The 15160-nt window shown below is 41.8% G+C and overlaps 1 protein-coding gene and 1 pseudogene across 2 annotated transcripts in view; both read right to left on the bottom strand.

Annotated features, from left to right (window-relative positions):
* The window catches only part of LOC126194804 (sodium-coupled monocarboxylate transporter 1-like), a 202557-nt gene that overhangs the window by 144999 nt on the left and 42398 nt on the right, over positions 1-15160 (bottom strand). For both annotated transcript variants that reach the window (XM_049933116.1, XM_049933117.1), the window contains exons 3-4: positions 10071-10230; positions 5730-5795 (exon numbers count right to left, since the gene is read on the bottom strand). In XM_049933116.1, the coding sequence (XP_049789073.1) occupies positions 5730-5795; positions 10071-10230 (226 nt within the window). The remainder of the gene's footprint in view (positions 1-5729; positions 5796-10070; positions 10231-15160) is intronic.
* On the bottom strand, positions 9215-9332 carry LOC126196047 (5S ribosomal RNA; annotated as a pseudogene).

Below are 15160 nucleotides of genomic sequence, written 5' to 3'. Positions count from 1 at the left end.
TCAATCTGTACATCGAGGAAGCAATGATGGAAATAAAAGAAAGGTTCAGGAGTGGAATTAAAATACAAGGTGAAAGGATATCAATGATAGGATTCGCTGATGACATTGCTATCCTGAGTGAAAGTGAAGAAGAATTAAATGATCTGCTGAACGGAATGAACAGTCTAATGAGTACACAGTATGGTTTGAGAGTAAATCGGAGAAAGACGAAGGTAATGAGAAGTAGTAGAAATGAGAACAGCGAGAAACTTAACATCAGAATTGATGGTCACGAAGTCAATGAAGTTAAGGAATTCTGCTACCTAGGCAGTAAAATAACCAATGACGGACGGAGCAAAGAGGACATCAAAAGCAGACTCGCTATGGCAAAAAAGGCATTTCTGGCCAAGAGAAGTCTACTAATATCAAATACCGACCTTAATTTGGGGAAGAAATTTCTGAGGATGTACGTCTGAAGTACAGCATTGTATGGTAGTGAAACATGGACTGTGGGAAAACCGGAAAAGAAGAGAATCGAAGCATTTGAGATGTGGTGCTATAGACGAATGTTGAAAATTAGATGGACTGATAAGGTAAAGAATGAGGAGGTTCTATGCAGAATCGGAGAGGAAAGGAATATGTGGAAAACACTGATAAGGAGAAGGGACAGGATGATAGGACATCTGCTAAGACTTGGGGGAATGACGTCCATGGTACTAGAGGGAGCTGTAGAGGGCAAAAACTGTAGAGGAAGACAGAGATTGGAATACGTCAGGCAAATAATTGAGAACGTAGGTTGCAAGTGCTACTCTGAGATGAAGAGGTTAGCACAGGAAAGAAATTCGTGGCGGGCCGCATCAAACCAGTCAGTAGAGTAATGACCAAAAAAAAAAGTGTGTATGCTTAGGGACTGATGACGTTAGCCGTTAAGTCCCATAAGATTTCATACACATTTGTTGTTTTCGAGCCATGCACGGCTTGTGTTTGTGCCGTTTATTGCTTGACATCTTGTCTTTGCGGTACTGCCGTCCGGTTTCTTATTCGATTTACTGCCGTCATTAAGTTTCTCGCCTGCCTGCCCATGAGTGGCAGCAGCAGCGCTATCGATAAGAGCACTGTCGTACTATATTTGGGGCGACCGCGTGTATTCCCGGGTCGTGGTGTGCTGTGAGTTCAGTCGCGATGGAGCTCCAGTAAGATCTGCACAGCCAGTACTTGCCCAACCGCTGGGGACACATGTGCACTGTCCGACGGAAGGAGACTTGAGTAGGGTCGACCGATGGTTGGTCGTTCGGTTGGTCGTCTCATTGGGCGACGTGTATTTGGTCTTCCGATCGCTTCTGGGTCCCTTCAATTGATCATCTTGCGGGAATTTGGTCGGTTCCTTCCTCGTGCAGAGATGTCGGGTGGTCAATGGGCCGGTGTTCCCTCTGCATGGTTGGGTCCGAGCCAGTGTCTCCGGGACGTGCTCCGTCCGAAGGGAGTCTCGACGGAGCAGCAGTGACGTGCGGACAGCGAAGACGCCCCCGATCGTTGCCGACACACGTGATTTGAGTGTGAACGACCTTGGTTGGTCGTTCGGTCGGACGTCTCACCGGACGATGTGTACTTGGTCGCCGTCCGCTTTTGGGTTCTCTGTGTGTGTCGACTTGGGATTCGTCCTTGTTGGTCCACAGTGACTGGTTTTAGTATTGTTCGAGTTGTTTGTGGAAGTGTTTGCGCGGAACCGTGTGTGGCTAGTGTGGTTTGACTGAGCAGTTATTTGAATGTTGTTTGTGTGCTAGTCGGTTGGTTGGGAGGCGCGGGGTCAGACCGAGGCTGTTGGCGGCGTGCAGGCGTGGTCGGATTTGTGAGGCGCTAGCTGCGAGGGCTACAAAGTTCGTCGCCCACCGAATCTGGACACTGAAATTGAGTGATCAGTTAACCTGTTATGAAACCTCAACTGCTGTGACATCTCTTCGTTCATTGCCGGTTGTTGCTTTCTGGGCCGCTCCCACATGCAGCAACGTACGGTGTGTTGTAGTCGGCGAAATTTCGCAGCCATCTTCCTGTATGGTGTTTAACTCTTGAATTGATTGATACTTATTAGTGAAATGCACCAGCGGTATCTTCTGTGTTGTGGTCGTTAACGTTCCAGTTACCTGCCCTGGTCGTTAGCGTAGTTTTCCGGCAGTGTGTTTTCCTCCCCGTGTTGTGCTGTCCGGCACGGAGAGTAGTTCGAAAGTCTTTGGTGGTGTTCATATTTTTGAGTGGTTATTGTGTCTTGACCGTGTTTAGACGCCCATTTTCAAGACATAGTGGTGCTGGTATCTTCGTCCTCGCTGATATTTCCGTTGCCGTGCTGTTATTTTTCCGTTGCCGTGCTGTTGGTCGGGCAGAAGGGAATTGATTAGGTTGTTGGTCGGTCCTTCAGTCGTCCCTGGGCCGGGTTGCCATCCGATTATTTACTATTACGCTTGGCTGCCCGTCTCACCTAAACTTATGTTAGAGTTAACTCCTCAGGCCGACCCTTGGAGCACTTGTGAGCACCACTGTCCTGTTGTTTTAGATTGTGATTTTCTTTTAGTCTCAGGTACTGTGCAAGGCCTTCAGCCGTCTATTAATTTAGTTTGTTTTAATGTTAACATAAGGACTTCAGCCATCTTAAATTAAAATTTGAAAACTCACCTTTTTTAAAACATTGAAAATATTTTTCTCTATCTGAAATTCTGGTTATCCAGGCCTTAAGCCTCCAGCTCTTCTATCTCCAGTGTGTGGCCTTCAGCCGAGTTTTTATGTAAAATTTTATAACTAAGGCCTTCAGCCGTATGTATTCCTTAATGCAATTTTAATAACTTGTTTTCGGGCCTTGTGTTTCTGAATGCTTTTAAGGGCATGTGTGAGTAAGTGCTTTAGGAAAATACAGTTTGTATGTTTTGTGCAACTGACAGTAACTGATTTTGGCCCCTTTCCACAAATATAACGTGATCCGCTCTGTCCTGCGAAACCAGATTTCAGGACTGTAATAGAAGCTTGCAACACTATACTTAATAGCTTTCGAGCTGGAGACAAAAACGGCGGATGGCAAGCAGTAGAATTGTATTTATGGATTTATAGATTGTGGTGTGAAGGATATTTACCGGTCCAGCGGCTGGGCTGTATGCACAAGGCGGCCCGCATCTCGTGGTCGTGCGGTAGCGTTCTCGCTTCCCACGCCCGGGTTCCCGGGTTCGATTCCCGGCGGGGTCAGGGATTTTCTCTGCCTCGTGATGGCTGGGTGTTGTGTGCTGTCCTTAGGTTAGTTAGGTTTAAGTAGTTCTAAGTTCTAGGGGACTTATGACCACAGCAGTTGAGTCCCATAGTGCTCAGGGCCATTTGAACCATTTTGCACAAGGCGGAGGGGGAGGGGGGGGGGGCGGTTCGATTCCGGGCAGGCAGTGTCAGCCATATCGCGCCAGGCATCATGCAAGCGCGACCTGCGGGCCACGTGTAGGCCGATGTTCAGCCTGTCAGCCTGTCTCTGTTTTACTGGGGACTTTTTTTTTTAATGGTTCAAATGGCTCTGAGCACTATGGGACTTAACATCTGAGGTCATCAGTCCCCTAGAACTTAGAACTACTTAAACCTAACTAACCTAAGGACATCACACACATCCATGCCCGAGGCAAGATTCAAACCTGCGACCGTAGCGGTCGCGCGGTTCCAGACTGAAGCGCCTAGAACCGCTCGGCCACACCGGCCGGCCTGGGGACTTTCTCTGAAGTACTCGGTACATAGCAACATTTCGTTTAACACTGCGGTGCGGCACCTTTTGTTCCGCACTTTCTTCAGTTCCGCAGAACTGTGGTGTCAGCGCTGACAGTGGAATAATGCCTGCAACTTCAGAAAATTTGCTATTCGTACCACCGATTTCATCACGTACTCCATGTCTCTAAAAGTAGCACGAAGTGCTTCTCGATGTACAGAACACTTAATCCCGTCTGTGGATCATTGTTATTCTTAGCTCTTTCACCGTCAATTAAATTTTTAAATTCTTTCTGCATGGTGTTGTAATGCCGTTTCATAACAGATTTGTTACCCGTCAACAAGACGATAGTATATCGCATAATAAGTGTTGAGAATTCCTATCCTTCTCTTCTCTCTTCCCCATCTATTTTAAAGGCTTGTGACGATAGATCGCCCGACTGGTTCTTCTTCTGCAAGCAGATGCTCTTTCTTACTGAGCCACGGAAGAAGCATGCTTGTGGAGTGATGCTAGATTTGAAGGTAGCCAGTTGGAGACCTGATATTGAATACATTTTCGTCACCAGCAATTGACAGCAGGCGGGAGGATGTTGTGTTAGATTGTTATTGATCACCATATTTCGCACTAAAGTCTTGCGTTAAGTATCAAATACCTCCACAGGGTAGTCAAGTGCCATTGTTAATGATAACCCGCAAGTCGGATGGGACATTAAGCTCGGCAGCCTCATTTGCGTTATTTTAGAACCGTCATCTATAAAATTAAAGCAATAACAGCCCTCGGTCGGAAAATTGAAGTCTTTTTGACCTAGGTTTCGGCCACTACTAAGAGTACCTTCATCAGAAATAAAACATTTAAACTGGCCTATAACATAAGTACAAGAAGAAGCATGCTTGCGGAGTGATGCTAGAAGCTGATCACGATATCAACATTTTGCACACTGAGAAGAAAGGGCATAGATTAGATGTTCTCGAATAATTAGAAATTTTTAAACTTCTCGAAATGATGGTCTCATTCTTAATGAGCAGCTACAATTACGTAATAAAAGCTTATTAAGCGGGATAAAGCCATTACTTGATATTTGATTTCGTGTTTCCTTGTGCAGTTACCGAAATATTTTTTCTATCTAAGTCGATTCATAATTTTTTGTTCATTAAATGATTTATATTAACTACATTTCATGTTAAACCGTTTTTCTAGTCGCTGAGTTATTCAGCTCCCTTTGTAATTCTGTAATGGCGTTTTCAGCCTTTAAACTGTTTCTTCTAAGCTCGTATGTAGACAAATTGTTACCAACGAGACTGAGAACATCAGGAGACCTGCTCTTCGTGTTTATGTGAGACAGTCCATATCCGTCACTGTACTTGATCTGCTGTGGTCAAGTAGGACGACATTTAGAAGAGCTTGTCTAAAGAAACCAGTTTGGATTAGTGTGTTCTTTACTGTATGGTGATAGACCCCCCAAAACTTTTTGTTTGTAAATTTGTGTAACATTTTCCAGATTTTATTTTCGAAACACGTTAATGGGAAGCTATCATTTAGGTCGATGGTGCGCGCCAGGAACACTGAGGCTGCTCAGATTGCTGCGGTCATCTGTTTTAACACCGAAGAGTCTCCCGCTGTATGGATACGTTAGCTACGTAGCACACGCTCTCACTTTGCAACATTAACTGACCGATCTTGATAAACAGCAACTTACGTGTAGAGGAACGGATGAGGTGCCTGTGGTATGAAATCGTCCACGTTCTACACATTTTCAGTGATACCAAGGCTGCATATGTGCAATATTTAAAAATCTATATGAACAGTATCAGTGTTCTGATAAATACACAGAAAAGTATTGCTTTCCAAAATAGTAACAGCGAACTTGTGAAGGTTGTTATCGTGGACAGTGTATCTTCTATCGATAATAGTGAATCAGCTTTATTTTTGCATAATACTTTTTAAACAAGACTATTTTATCAGTTTTCTGCATGGTGTACTTATAGATTATGCAGCACATGTTGCTAGAAAGGAAATCTGTACTCACCACACCAACCATAAAGAAGAAAGAGCCCAGCAGTCTCACACTCTTGCCAAACCGCATCTCCAAATACTGAGGAAGAAAAAAAACAAGTGTGCTAGAGAAATACTGAGTTAATTGATTTATTAGAGAGAAATTTTATCAAATAAGTAAGGAGTCCTTAGATTATTATCAAGTTGGGTGAAACGGGTGAGGTTTAATATTTTTCTTGCTGTATTAACGGTGGCGATTTTAGTTATTTTTCGGCTACCCACAAGCGTGCCATGTGTTGTGTCTAACTTGCAACAAAGCAATAGAAAGAAATAAGAAAACACTACGCCTTGCCAGTACATCCACGCTTGTATTAAATTTTGTTCAGCAGGCTGTGGATAATGACGTGGGGTTGTAATTACAAATCCTATTCATGACGAAAAAACAATTTTGAACGAAAATACCAATTCTTATTCGTAACAATCCAATACACAGTTGTCAGAATCCTAACACCCTATCAGTTGAAGAATGAAAATCTCTGAAGTTTCTAAGATGTTTGCTCGCTGTGAAACGCTAACGATTGTAAGTATCCGAAATTTGTTGGTACTGAGACGCGGTTTTTATAGCACGGAACGGAATCCATGCGAAATGTTGCGAGTTGCACGCATGCGGTGTCAGTCACAATTATTTAAAATCCCTACTCGATGTGTCCGTAGAAAATTCGAAGTCAAGCACACCGACGAAAGTTTAAATTTTTCAGCGTAGTTCGCACAGAAAAACTGAATGCACTGTACTACTTTCCAAAACCAAAGTCCGAAATGCGCCATAAACTTGTAAAGTCTTTTCCTATACGTCATTGTTTGGCCTAAAAAATTTAATTCTACACCTTTATCACTGTGTAATGTTCAAAAAATCGAGCGAGGTGTTTCGGCGTAACTGTACTGCCGCCTAAATCGACCCATAGACAGTCAATTATATCGACAGTACAGGGTGTACATTAAGTCTGATAACACTTTGAATTATTTATTGCATAAGAACTAAACATAGTACAGATGTCATACATATTGCATTTTGGAGAGAAACTCTGAAAGTTTTTTTTTTTTCTTCAAACATTCGATATACGAACCATGGGTGACCTGCCAGACGTCAATACGGTAATCGAATTGTTGCCATATCCGTCCCAGCGTGGCATCGTCGACTGTGGCAGTTGCTTCCCATATTCTCTCCCGGAGGTCTGCTACATCACGTGGTAGAGGCGGTACATACACCAGATCTTTAATGTGTCCCTACAAAAAAAAGTCACACGGAATGACATCTGGTGATCGGGGTAATCCAACACACAAAAAGCTCGCTCCGCACCTGAACTCGCCATGTTTGCGACTAGCGCTGACTATCGGCAAATTACCAAACTACGCTGTGGCGGTATACATGAAAATTAACTTTCAGGGTTTCTCTTCAAAATGACATATGTACGATATCTGTACAATGTTTGGTTCTTGTACAATAAATAATTGAAAGTGTTCCCAGACTTTATGTAATCCTTGTATTTCCCGGATGCGCTACAATATTGACAGTCTAGAAGTAAGATTCGCAGGCTGCGCAATAATATTAAGGATATTAAACATTTGGAAATATATTGTGCTGTCTGGAAATACTGTGCCGTCTGCGGGCAGTGTTGGCAATATTCTTGACAATCTGTTGCATACTACGCAGATCAAGGTATTTAAGTTAGGTTTGTGCATCGAAATACCGGTATATAAGTCATTGCCGGCACTGTGGGCTGTTAGGGTACATGAGTACATAAACAGAAGTGTTAAGTATCATGAATCGTACGATTTGTTGCTCCGAAAATATAAGGAACGGCCAAGAAGGAAGTTGTTTTTAAAAAAAATTAACTGATGCAAAATTATGAATAAAAGTGTATGTAGATGTTTTTCTTTGTGTATACATTACTTAACTGAATATAATTCTTTAATGCACGTGTTATTGCATGCCACGTTTGCATAACTATGTCTCAAATACTGTAAGGTGAATATGCATTTGTAAATTTTAAGTCTTCGAAACAACTGCTAGCAGGAAGGTGTCGCAGCGTAATAGATAAGCGCTGACTTGATGGAACTGCGTCTCTGATCGTATTATTTTGTTGTTTGGTAATGGGGATTTGGGGTCCGCAGAGGACCCGTGGAGGTCGACAAAGTGACTATTTTTTGACGCCAATGTATGGAGGGGACCCATTTACAGCTATGTATCAAGTTTGGACCATCAGTACAAAAAAAGGTATGATAATTTTTTTCTCATTCAACCTTAGTTCCCTCATTACGTTTTCACGATTGATCTCTGACGCTTCTTGTCCTAATTTTTCAGCCACCTTTTCTTTTCCCTTACAATAAAGTAGAGCAATTATCACAGCAGCAGCATCTTATCGTCCAACATTCCGAACCACAGTGTTATTGCACAATATTACTGATCAGTCTAGGGAGACAATATTGCACAGTATTATTGTCGAACATAATGACCGTCCAGAGGCCAGTTTATTCTCCAAGGCGAGGCACAATCTGAACGGTCCGCGACCCATGTCGTTAAATAACGGGAACGGCAAAGTCTCATTCCTTAGATCTGAGCGAAAATGAGGGTTTACAAGACGTCAGAAGTATTGTGATTTGGTGTTGAGATTCTGATTGCGGTGTCGAGGGATTGAGGAACTTTAGAAGTCAAATGACGGTCCAGTACGATCCTGGGAATTTGTTTCGGGGATCTCGAGGGAATTGACCACTTCATAATAGTGAAGAAGCCTGTAATATTCAATAACCAAAACACACAACACTGAGTAATGCAATGTTCTTCAGAGATGCAAAATTACTGCGATATGTTTACCGCCGCTGCGGTAACATCTCAGTGTAGCGTCTGTGTGCCGCTCTACCATTGGATTCAGTGAACTCCTACACAAAGAGCGTATCGGCCTACTTTTCATCAGTAAACTAATCAGGTAGTAATACCGTCGAAATCTGTACCGTTGTGCACTATTTTCAGTGCAATACAGATACAAAGCTAATTGGGACAAGAAACCAAGTGCAAGTATAACCTGGTGTAAACTGTGACACATGGGGTTCCAGCTACTGGCTACATGTGGTAATATTTATGTCCGCTTGTCACATGTTTCTCCTGACGGTACATCCAAAATTGTTCATAGTCATCATTAATGACAAGATGTGCTACACTTGTAAAACTTTTTATTTACTAGAGGATAACCACAAGCCGGTTTCGGGACTTGTCCCATTTTCAGGTACATCTTCAAAGCTATAAGTAAATAAAACTCAGTCCGAACAGGCCATGAAGGCCCAACGGTACCGACCGGCCGCTGTGTCATCCTCAGCCCACAGGCATCACTGGATGCTGATACAGAGGGGCATGTGGTCAGCACACCGCTCTCCCGGCCGTTGTCAGTTTTCGTGACCGGAGCCGCTGCTTCTCAGTCAAGTAGTTCCTCAGGTTTGCCTCACAAGGGCGGAGTGCACCCCGCTTGCCAACAGCACTGGACAGACCGGATGGTCACTCATCCAAGTGCTAGCCCAGCCCGACAGCGCTTAACTTCGGTGATCTGACGGGAACCGGTGTTACCATTGCGGCGAGGCCGTTGGCTAGTAGTAAATAAAGTGAGCATTAAAAAAAACTCAAACCGAAGTTATACTAAAATTCAAAAGAACAAACCCCCTATATGTATATAAAATGTGAGTCCATATAATTCGAATAACAGAAGTTAAATTAAGTTGAAATAGTGCATAAAACAGGAAATCCTCTCAATTCCTAGGACTGCCAAAAAGTCTCTCGCAGAGAAGGATTCCAAATTAAAAGAGCAGAATCGTCACAAATAAAATCAAAATGTAAACTATTATACGATCCAAGATACCATATCCCCATTCCAGAACTTACGAAGATCCTGGCTTGAGAGATCGTCAAACATGGATCCGCATCAAGTTACACAGGTGGTCTTTCAATGAACAAAATAACATTACGATAACAGCCTCTTCCACCAGTATGTAAGAACTAAAAATTTTCCCATTCAACAGTTAACGAAAACACACCGAGGAAGGCCATTTGCAACAGTGGCCGAAACGTCTGAGAATTTTACACATTGACGATGCGGTCAGAAGCCAAGTAGAATTTTATTAACTGTGAAACGGCTGCGGAAGCCTACGCTTGGATTGTTTTAAATATTTGGGCCAACTTTCTTTGTTATTTGGCTTCGCACGAGCGGTAACGATCGCGACGCGACACGTTGAGAGGCTGACTTGAACTGTAGTGTCACTGTGCCACCAATGATGGGAACAAAGAAAAAATGTCATGAAATGACTTAAGCTGCGGTGTCCTGTGACGTACCTCGTAGGCGGAAGTGATGCCCAGGTCGTGGAAGACGGGCAGGAAGGCGAAGGCGCTCACCAGTCCACTGAGTAGCACGGCCAGGCAGATGTAGCTGTACTGGACGCCGTACAGGTAGGACTCCGTGGCCATCCCCAGCAGCGTGATGCCCGAGATGAAGCTACCAAGAGGAATCAGGTTAGTCTAAACCTCACATGCTGCTATTCAACTTTATTTATTTATTTAATTTATTTAATCTAACAAGGGCCATATGGTTCTTTCTTACATCAGACCAGCTGCAGTGTCGCAAGTTGTTCCGAGCGAACGTTTGTTTTAGCATAGCTTGCTGCATGTAACTTCGGGGGCTGAAATCTAGCGGCCTACCCGGGAGACACACGTGCATCTGTCACTGCCTGCCGTGGGAAAGCTATTCAGTGTCTCTTACTTAACGCGTACATTCACCAGATATAAGACTCTAAATAAAGGATAGTAGCTTTTGTTTAATCACTTTTAAAAATTGTATCCTGCATTTTGTTATTAATAGAAAGGTGGTGTGAAAATCTCAGCTTTTTATTGGGCATATTTTCGGAGATAAAGAAAAATTTAAAGTTAGAAAAACTACACTTACGAAAGGTAATTAACCCGGAAACATTTGTGACTTGTTTCTGGTTGTCAATTGAAATACTCACCTGAAGTACCATAGTACAGAATTATTTAACTAAAATTTAATTTAAAAATTTCAAATACCTTAAATTTTCTAAGTATGAAATCTAGAAGATGTTCAGAAGGAACTATTAAAATCAATATTTATTTTATTATGTGTTATGTGAGCCTGTGAGTAAATGAGGGTGTGCATGTGGGACATTCGTCAAATTTCAATATTGCATTATATACCGTCTTAAGTTGGTTGGTTGGTTTGTGGGATTGAAGGGACCAGACTTCTAGGGCCATCAGTCCCTCCATCTTAAGTAACGTGCAAGAGTTACACATGCCTGTCGTGGAAAAATTATCCTAGGGGATTTACCCACTTTGCTGATGATGTATGTCTAGGTGTGTTTGCTATTTAAACAGAGCAGCCATAAAGCCAGCTGGGGAAAAGTCTGTATCTAAAAATATTTCCAGAATTATTGTCTTTTCGTTTTCGTGTATTAAACATTATTATCATAATTGCATGTCAGACTGACGCAAATGCGTCTGTGTATAAGGTTTGTTGCAGGCCAGTTTTGGCGTGAGTTTGATCATGAGCGAGCATTCTGATTGGCAGTCAGTATGGTCAGCTAATCAGAATTGAGACGGTTCCCACTCGTTACCTGATAATTATACCGGGAGAGAGGCTGGAAGAATGATGTCGCTCGCCAGCTTTGAACGCGGACAGTCATGTTACTAGTGCCAGTAAAAATAATGTGTAAGATGAAGAATTACTTAGTGTTTGAGTTATTGGTGAGCTAAGTCGATAGCAGTTGTTGTTGAGGACTGCTTGGCGAAATTTCAGAGGTTTTTACTAAACTTGACTTGGACACATATTCGCGTGTGAAATATTGGCCTCCATGGAATCTGCGTGCAATGTTTCAGTATTCAACTACTGAGCATTTTTGGCGAGTAGTTTCGTTTTCAGAAATCCACAAGAAGGATCGAATGTAATAACTCATATTAGTGGTGAAATTAATGACTGTGAAAACGTTGTTTAATTTTGAGTCGGGTTTGGACAGATTTATGGCTGCTGTGCATATGAAACGTGTGTATGAATCGTGAACTGGAAGTAAATAGCCAATAGTTTAAATGTGGACTGAATAGTACCTTTTATTTGGTTATCAGGGACAAAATAAACATTATGGTGTGGATATTTCGGACATTATTTTTCAGAAGCCAATCCATTTTCTTACTCCCCGATAAAACTGGATGACAGTATTTATACAGAACTTTTTTTCATAACTAGAGTTGCGTGGCCTCAGTAATTGTAGATATTAGGTGGTGTTTTTATCAACGCTGCTTTTACATCAACTTGTAAATATCTACGTTGCCGAGTGAAGGGACATTGAGCAGACGCCGTTCTGAGGTAGGTGAGTTTTAATTTTCAGCCTGCACAGTGACAACGACGAATAGATACGAGAAATTAAAGCCCGACCCATCGTACTGGGACTGACACATACAGTACCGTTTTACATCAAACTTCCGAAGAAATAGCAAGTTTAATATGACAAATAGAATTAAAGTCATTTGAGTGTTTGAAGTGGCAAAGAGAGAAAATAATACTGTCGCTGTACTAATAAAGTTAATGCTGTGTAAATTGAGGATGGATAGTGAGAAAGGAAGGGACTGCTGACATCAGTTGCATCGGGATTATTTACAGAATTAGCGACGAGGAGTAAACATGTGTGCCTGATCGAGATTCGTGCCTAGTCTCCTGCTTAATAGTTAGCTGAGTTAACCACTGCTTCATCGCGGCACAGTATGTATCGCAGTTGCGCGGACTATCTCGGCCGACCCACGTCACCACCTCGCGCCAACTATGCACAGTCCCCGTCCATGCCCCTCTATGCCTGTTGTTTTGAGGTGTCCGGAAAAACAGACATCACGCATTCATATAGTTCATGTAAAGTTAATGCTGGCTGCACTTGTACTACTGCAGATGCTGCCACCAATAGCGTTAATAGTAACAACAATAACAAAGACAAGAGTAACAATAATGACAGTTGCAGATGTAAAAAGAATTTATAGATGTACAAGATAGATGTTTTCCGATATGGTGAGTTCCGGGGAAAGGAAATTTAAAGAGACAGCACCACCTAAGAATACGGGGGAAGGAGGAAGATCTACATAACGAGAGCGTATTGTGACAATGATAACCCTTAGTTGTTGCTTCAGCAGATATTTCAGTCTTCTGAAGCTGATGATGTTATTCCAAGTTGACTTCCTGCTACTAAGAAGGACTTACTAATCTTAAGTTCAACCCTAATGTAAACAAACGCCGCCTGTTCAGCGCGAACAGTCATTGGTTGTCAGGAATTGTGCATTTATTCCACGTGCTGTGATGCAACTAGAGATAGGCCATAGTCATGCATCAGTTCTTACGTTAATTCGATGCGAATCGGTCGACAGCCTTCATGTAATTAATGAACTTATTTTTTTCCGCTCATGGATTTCAAATAATTTATTAACAATTCACTCTTGTTTTTCCGTTTGGTACAAAAGTTGAGGCTGCGCTGGGTAGCCGCGGGGTCTATGGCGCCGTGCCACGGTTCACGCAGCTGCCCCCGTCGGAGGCTCGAGTATGGGTGTTTGTGTTGTCCTTAGCGCAAGTTAGTTTAAGTTAGATTAAGTAGTGTGTAAACGTAGGGACCGATGACTTCAGCAATTTGGTCCGACAGAAACAATCTACAAACTTCCAATCTACAAATGTTGATTTTAAACTAATTTCTTGATGAGCCAGAAACTTGAAATTTTAAATATAACTCAGAAGTAGATGACAATGGAATGTTATCTCGCTTTCTTGTCGGTCTGTTCTGTAGGGTTCGGGGTGAGAGTAAGGAAGTTCGTTAATGCGAGACATCTCAGCTGCTCTGCAGATCAGTGAGCTATGCAGACAGAACCGGAGTGTGTTCCAGGTAGTATGTTAGTGGACGGAGACAGCTCTGAGCAGACAAAAGGGAAGGGGGAGGGGGGGGGAAAAAGATATGGACGCAGAGAAGGGGAGGAGGAGATGCGTGCAATATATGTGACACACACTGACACAGGCGGGAGTCTACGAAAAAGGTAGTATACGTATAAATAATTATTAAAATAAAAATATAATCTCATTAAAATGTTTTCGTCGTTTCAGAAGTATGACATAAATGAGACTAAAAAGCAGAAAATAATTATTTATGTATAAAAATTTTTTTACATAAAACGTTTTCGAATGAGACTAAATTTCTCTTAGCCCCATACAGATTCCTAAAGTCGTAAATATAGCACTGAAAATTTGGGCTTGCGAGATTTTTTATAGATCTGACAGTACTTATAATATTTATAATGTGAAACGTGCACATGGAATAGATAAAGTTAGGGTGTGAACTATTCACGCATCACTTTCTCTGGACTATACTTTATAGTCCGATTTAAAAAGGTGATGAATTAAAAATTTATTTTTATCTGCATAATTATTTCTTATTTATTTGCAATTTCGGATATTACTACTCATCTTTAGGCAGCTGGGAACATACCACAAATCAGACCATATGTTAGTTCACAAAAATTAGCGTATGATCTATATAAAATACAAAATCTGTGTGTAAGTTGTACTTAAATCTCAAATACATATATATCTTATGACATGAACAGCGTTCATACCCGCTTGATATATAAACTAAGAGGTTGTGGGTATTTACGGTTGAGACAAGTAGCGCTCGCGTGCATTTTTTTGTATTTTACGCACAACAAATGCTTGTTTTTGTGAACCGTCACATGAACTAATTTGTAGTATATTTCCAGTTGCCTGTAAAAGTAATATTCGAAGTAATAGTCGCAATAAATAAGTAAATAAATTATTTAACACCTATAAGCAGAAGTGAACAGTTTTATTGGTAATTATTCTAGTATGAATGACGTAATCAGGCACGATAAGACATTAGAAGTCTTCACTATTTTCTCAGCCAGCATTTTAAATGTTTATGTCATGTATTGCTTGTTTCAAGTCTCAACGGACAGTCGCTTTCTCTGTCCCACGAATTATACTCATGTGGTATTTTCATTTGTGTGCACTGTGAAAACATGTGAAGTTCTTTGAGTTCGGTAGTGAATCATAGGCGCTGAAAACCGTTAAAAATAGGTGAGCAGCATATTTTGCTTAATGCCTTCAAAAGATTTCAGAAATAATCCGTTGCTACCGATACAGCATTTTTCAGAAATGATAGCTGTTTTTACTAGAGTCGAGTGTATTAGGTGCGTACAAAGAAAAGAAAGCTAAGCTTCTAGTCCTGGCAAGATGAGAATGTGGCAATCTAAAAATGTGATGATTTTGTGCAAAACGCTGTACGGTCAAAGGTGCTCTAAATGGTTCAAATGGCTCTGAGCACTATGGGACTCAACTGCTGTGGTCATTAGTCCCCTAGAACTTAGAACTAGTTAAACCT

This window comes from Schistocerca nitens, chromosome 7, assembly GCF_023898315.1.
Source record: "Schistocerca nitens isolate TAMUIC-IGC-003100 chromosome 7, iqSchNite1.1, whole genome shotgun sequence".
NCBI classification, from domain to species: Eukaryota; Metazoa; Arthropoda; class Insecta; order Orthoptera; family Acrididae; genus Schistocerca; species Schistocerca nitens.
Note: the sequence above shows the minus strand (reverse complement) of the source record. Positions and strands in the feature narration are given on the sequence as shown.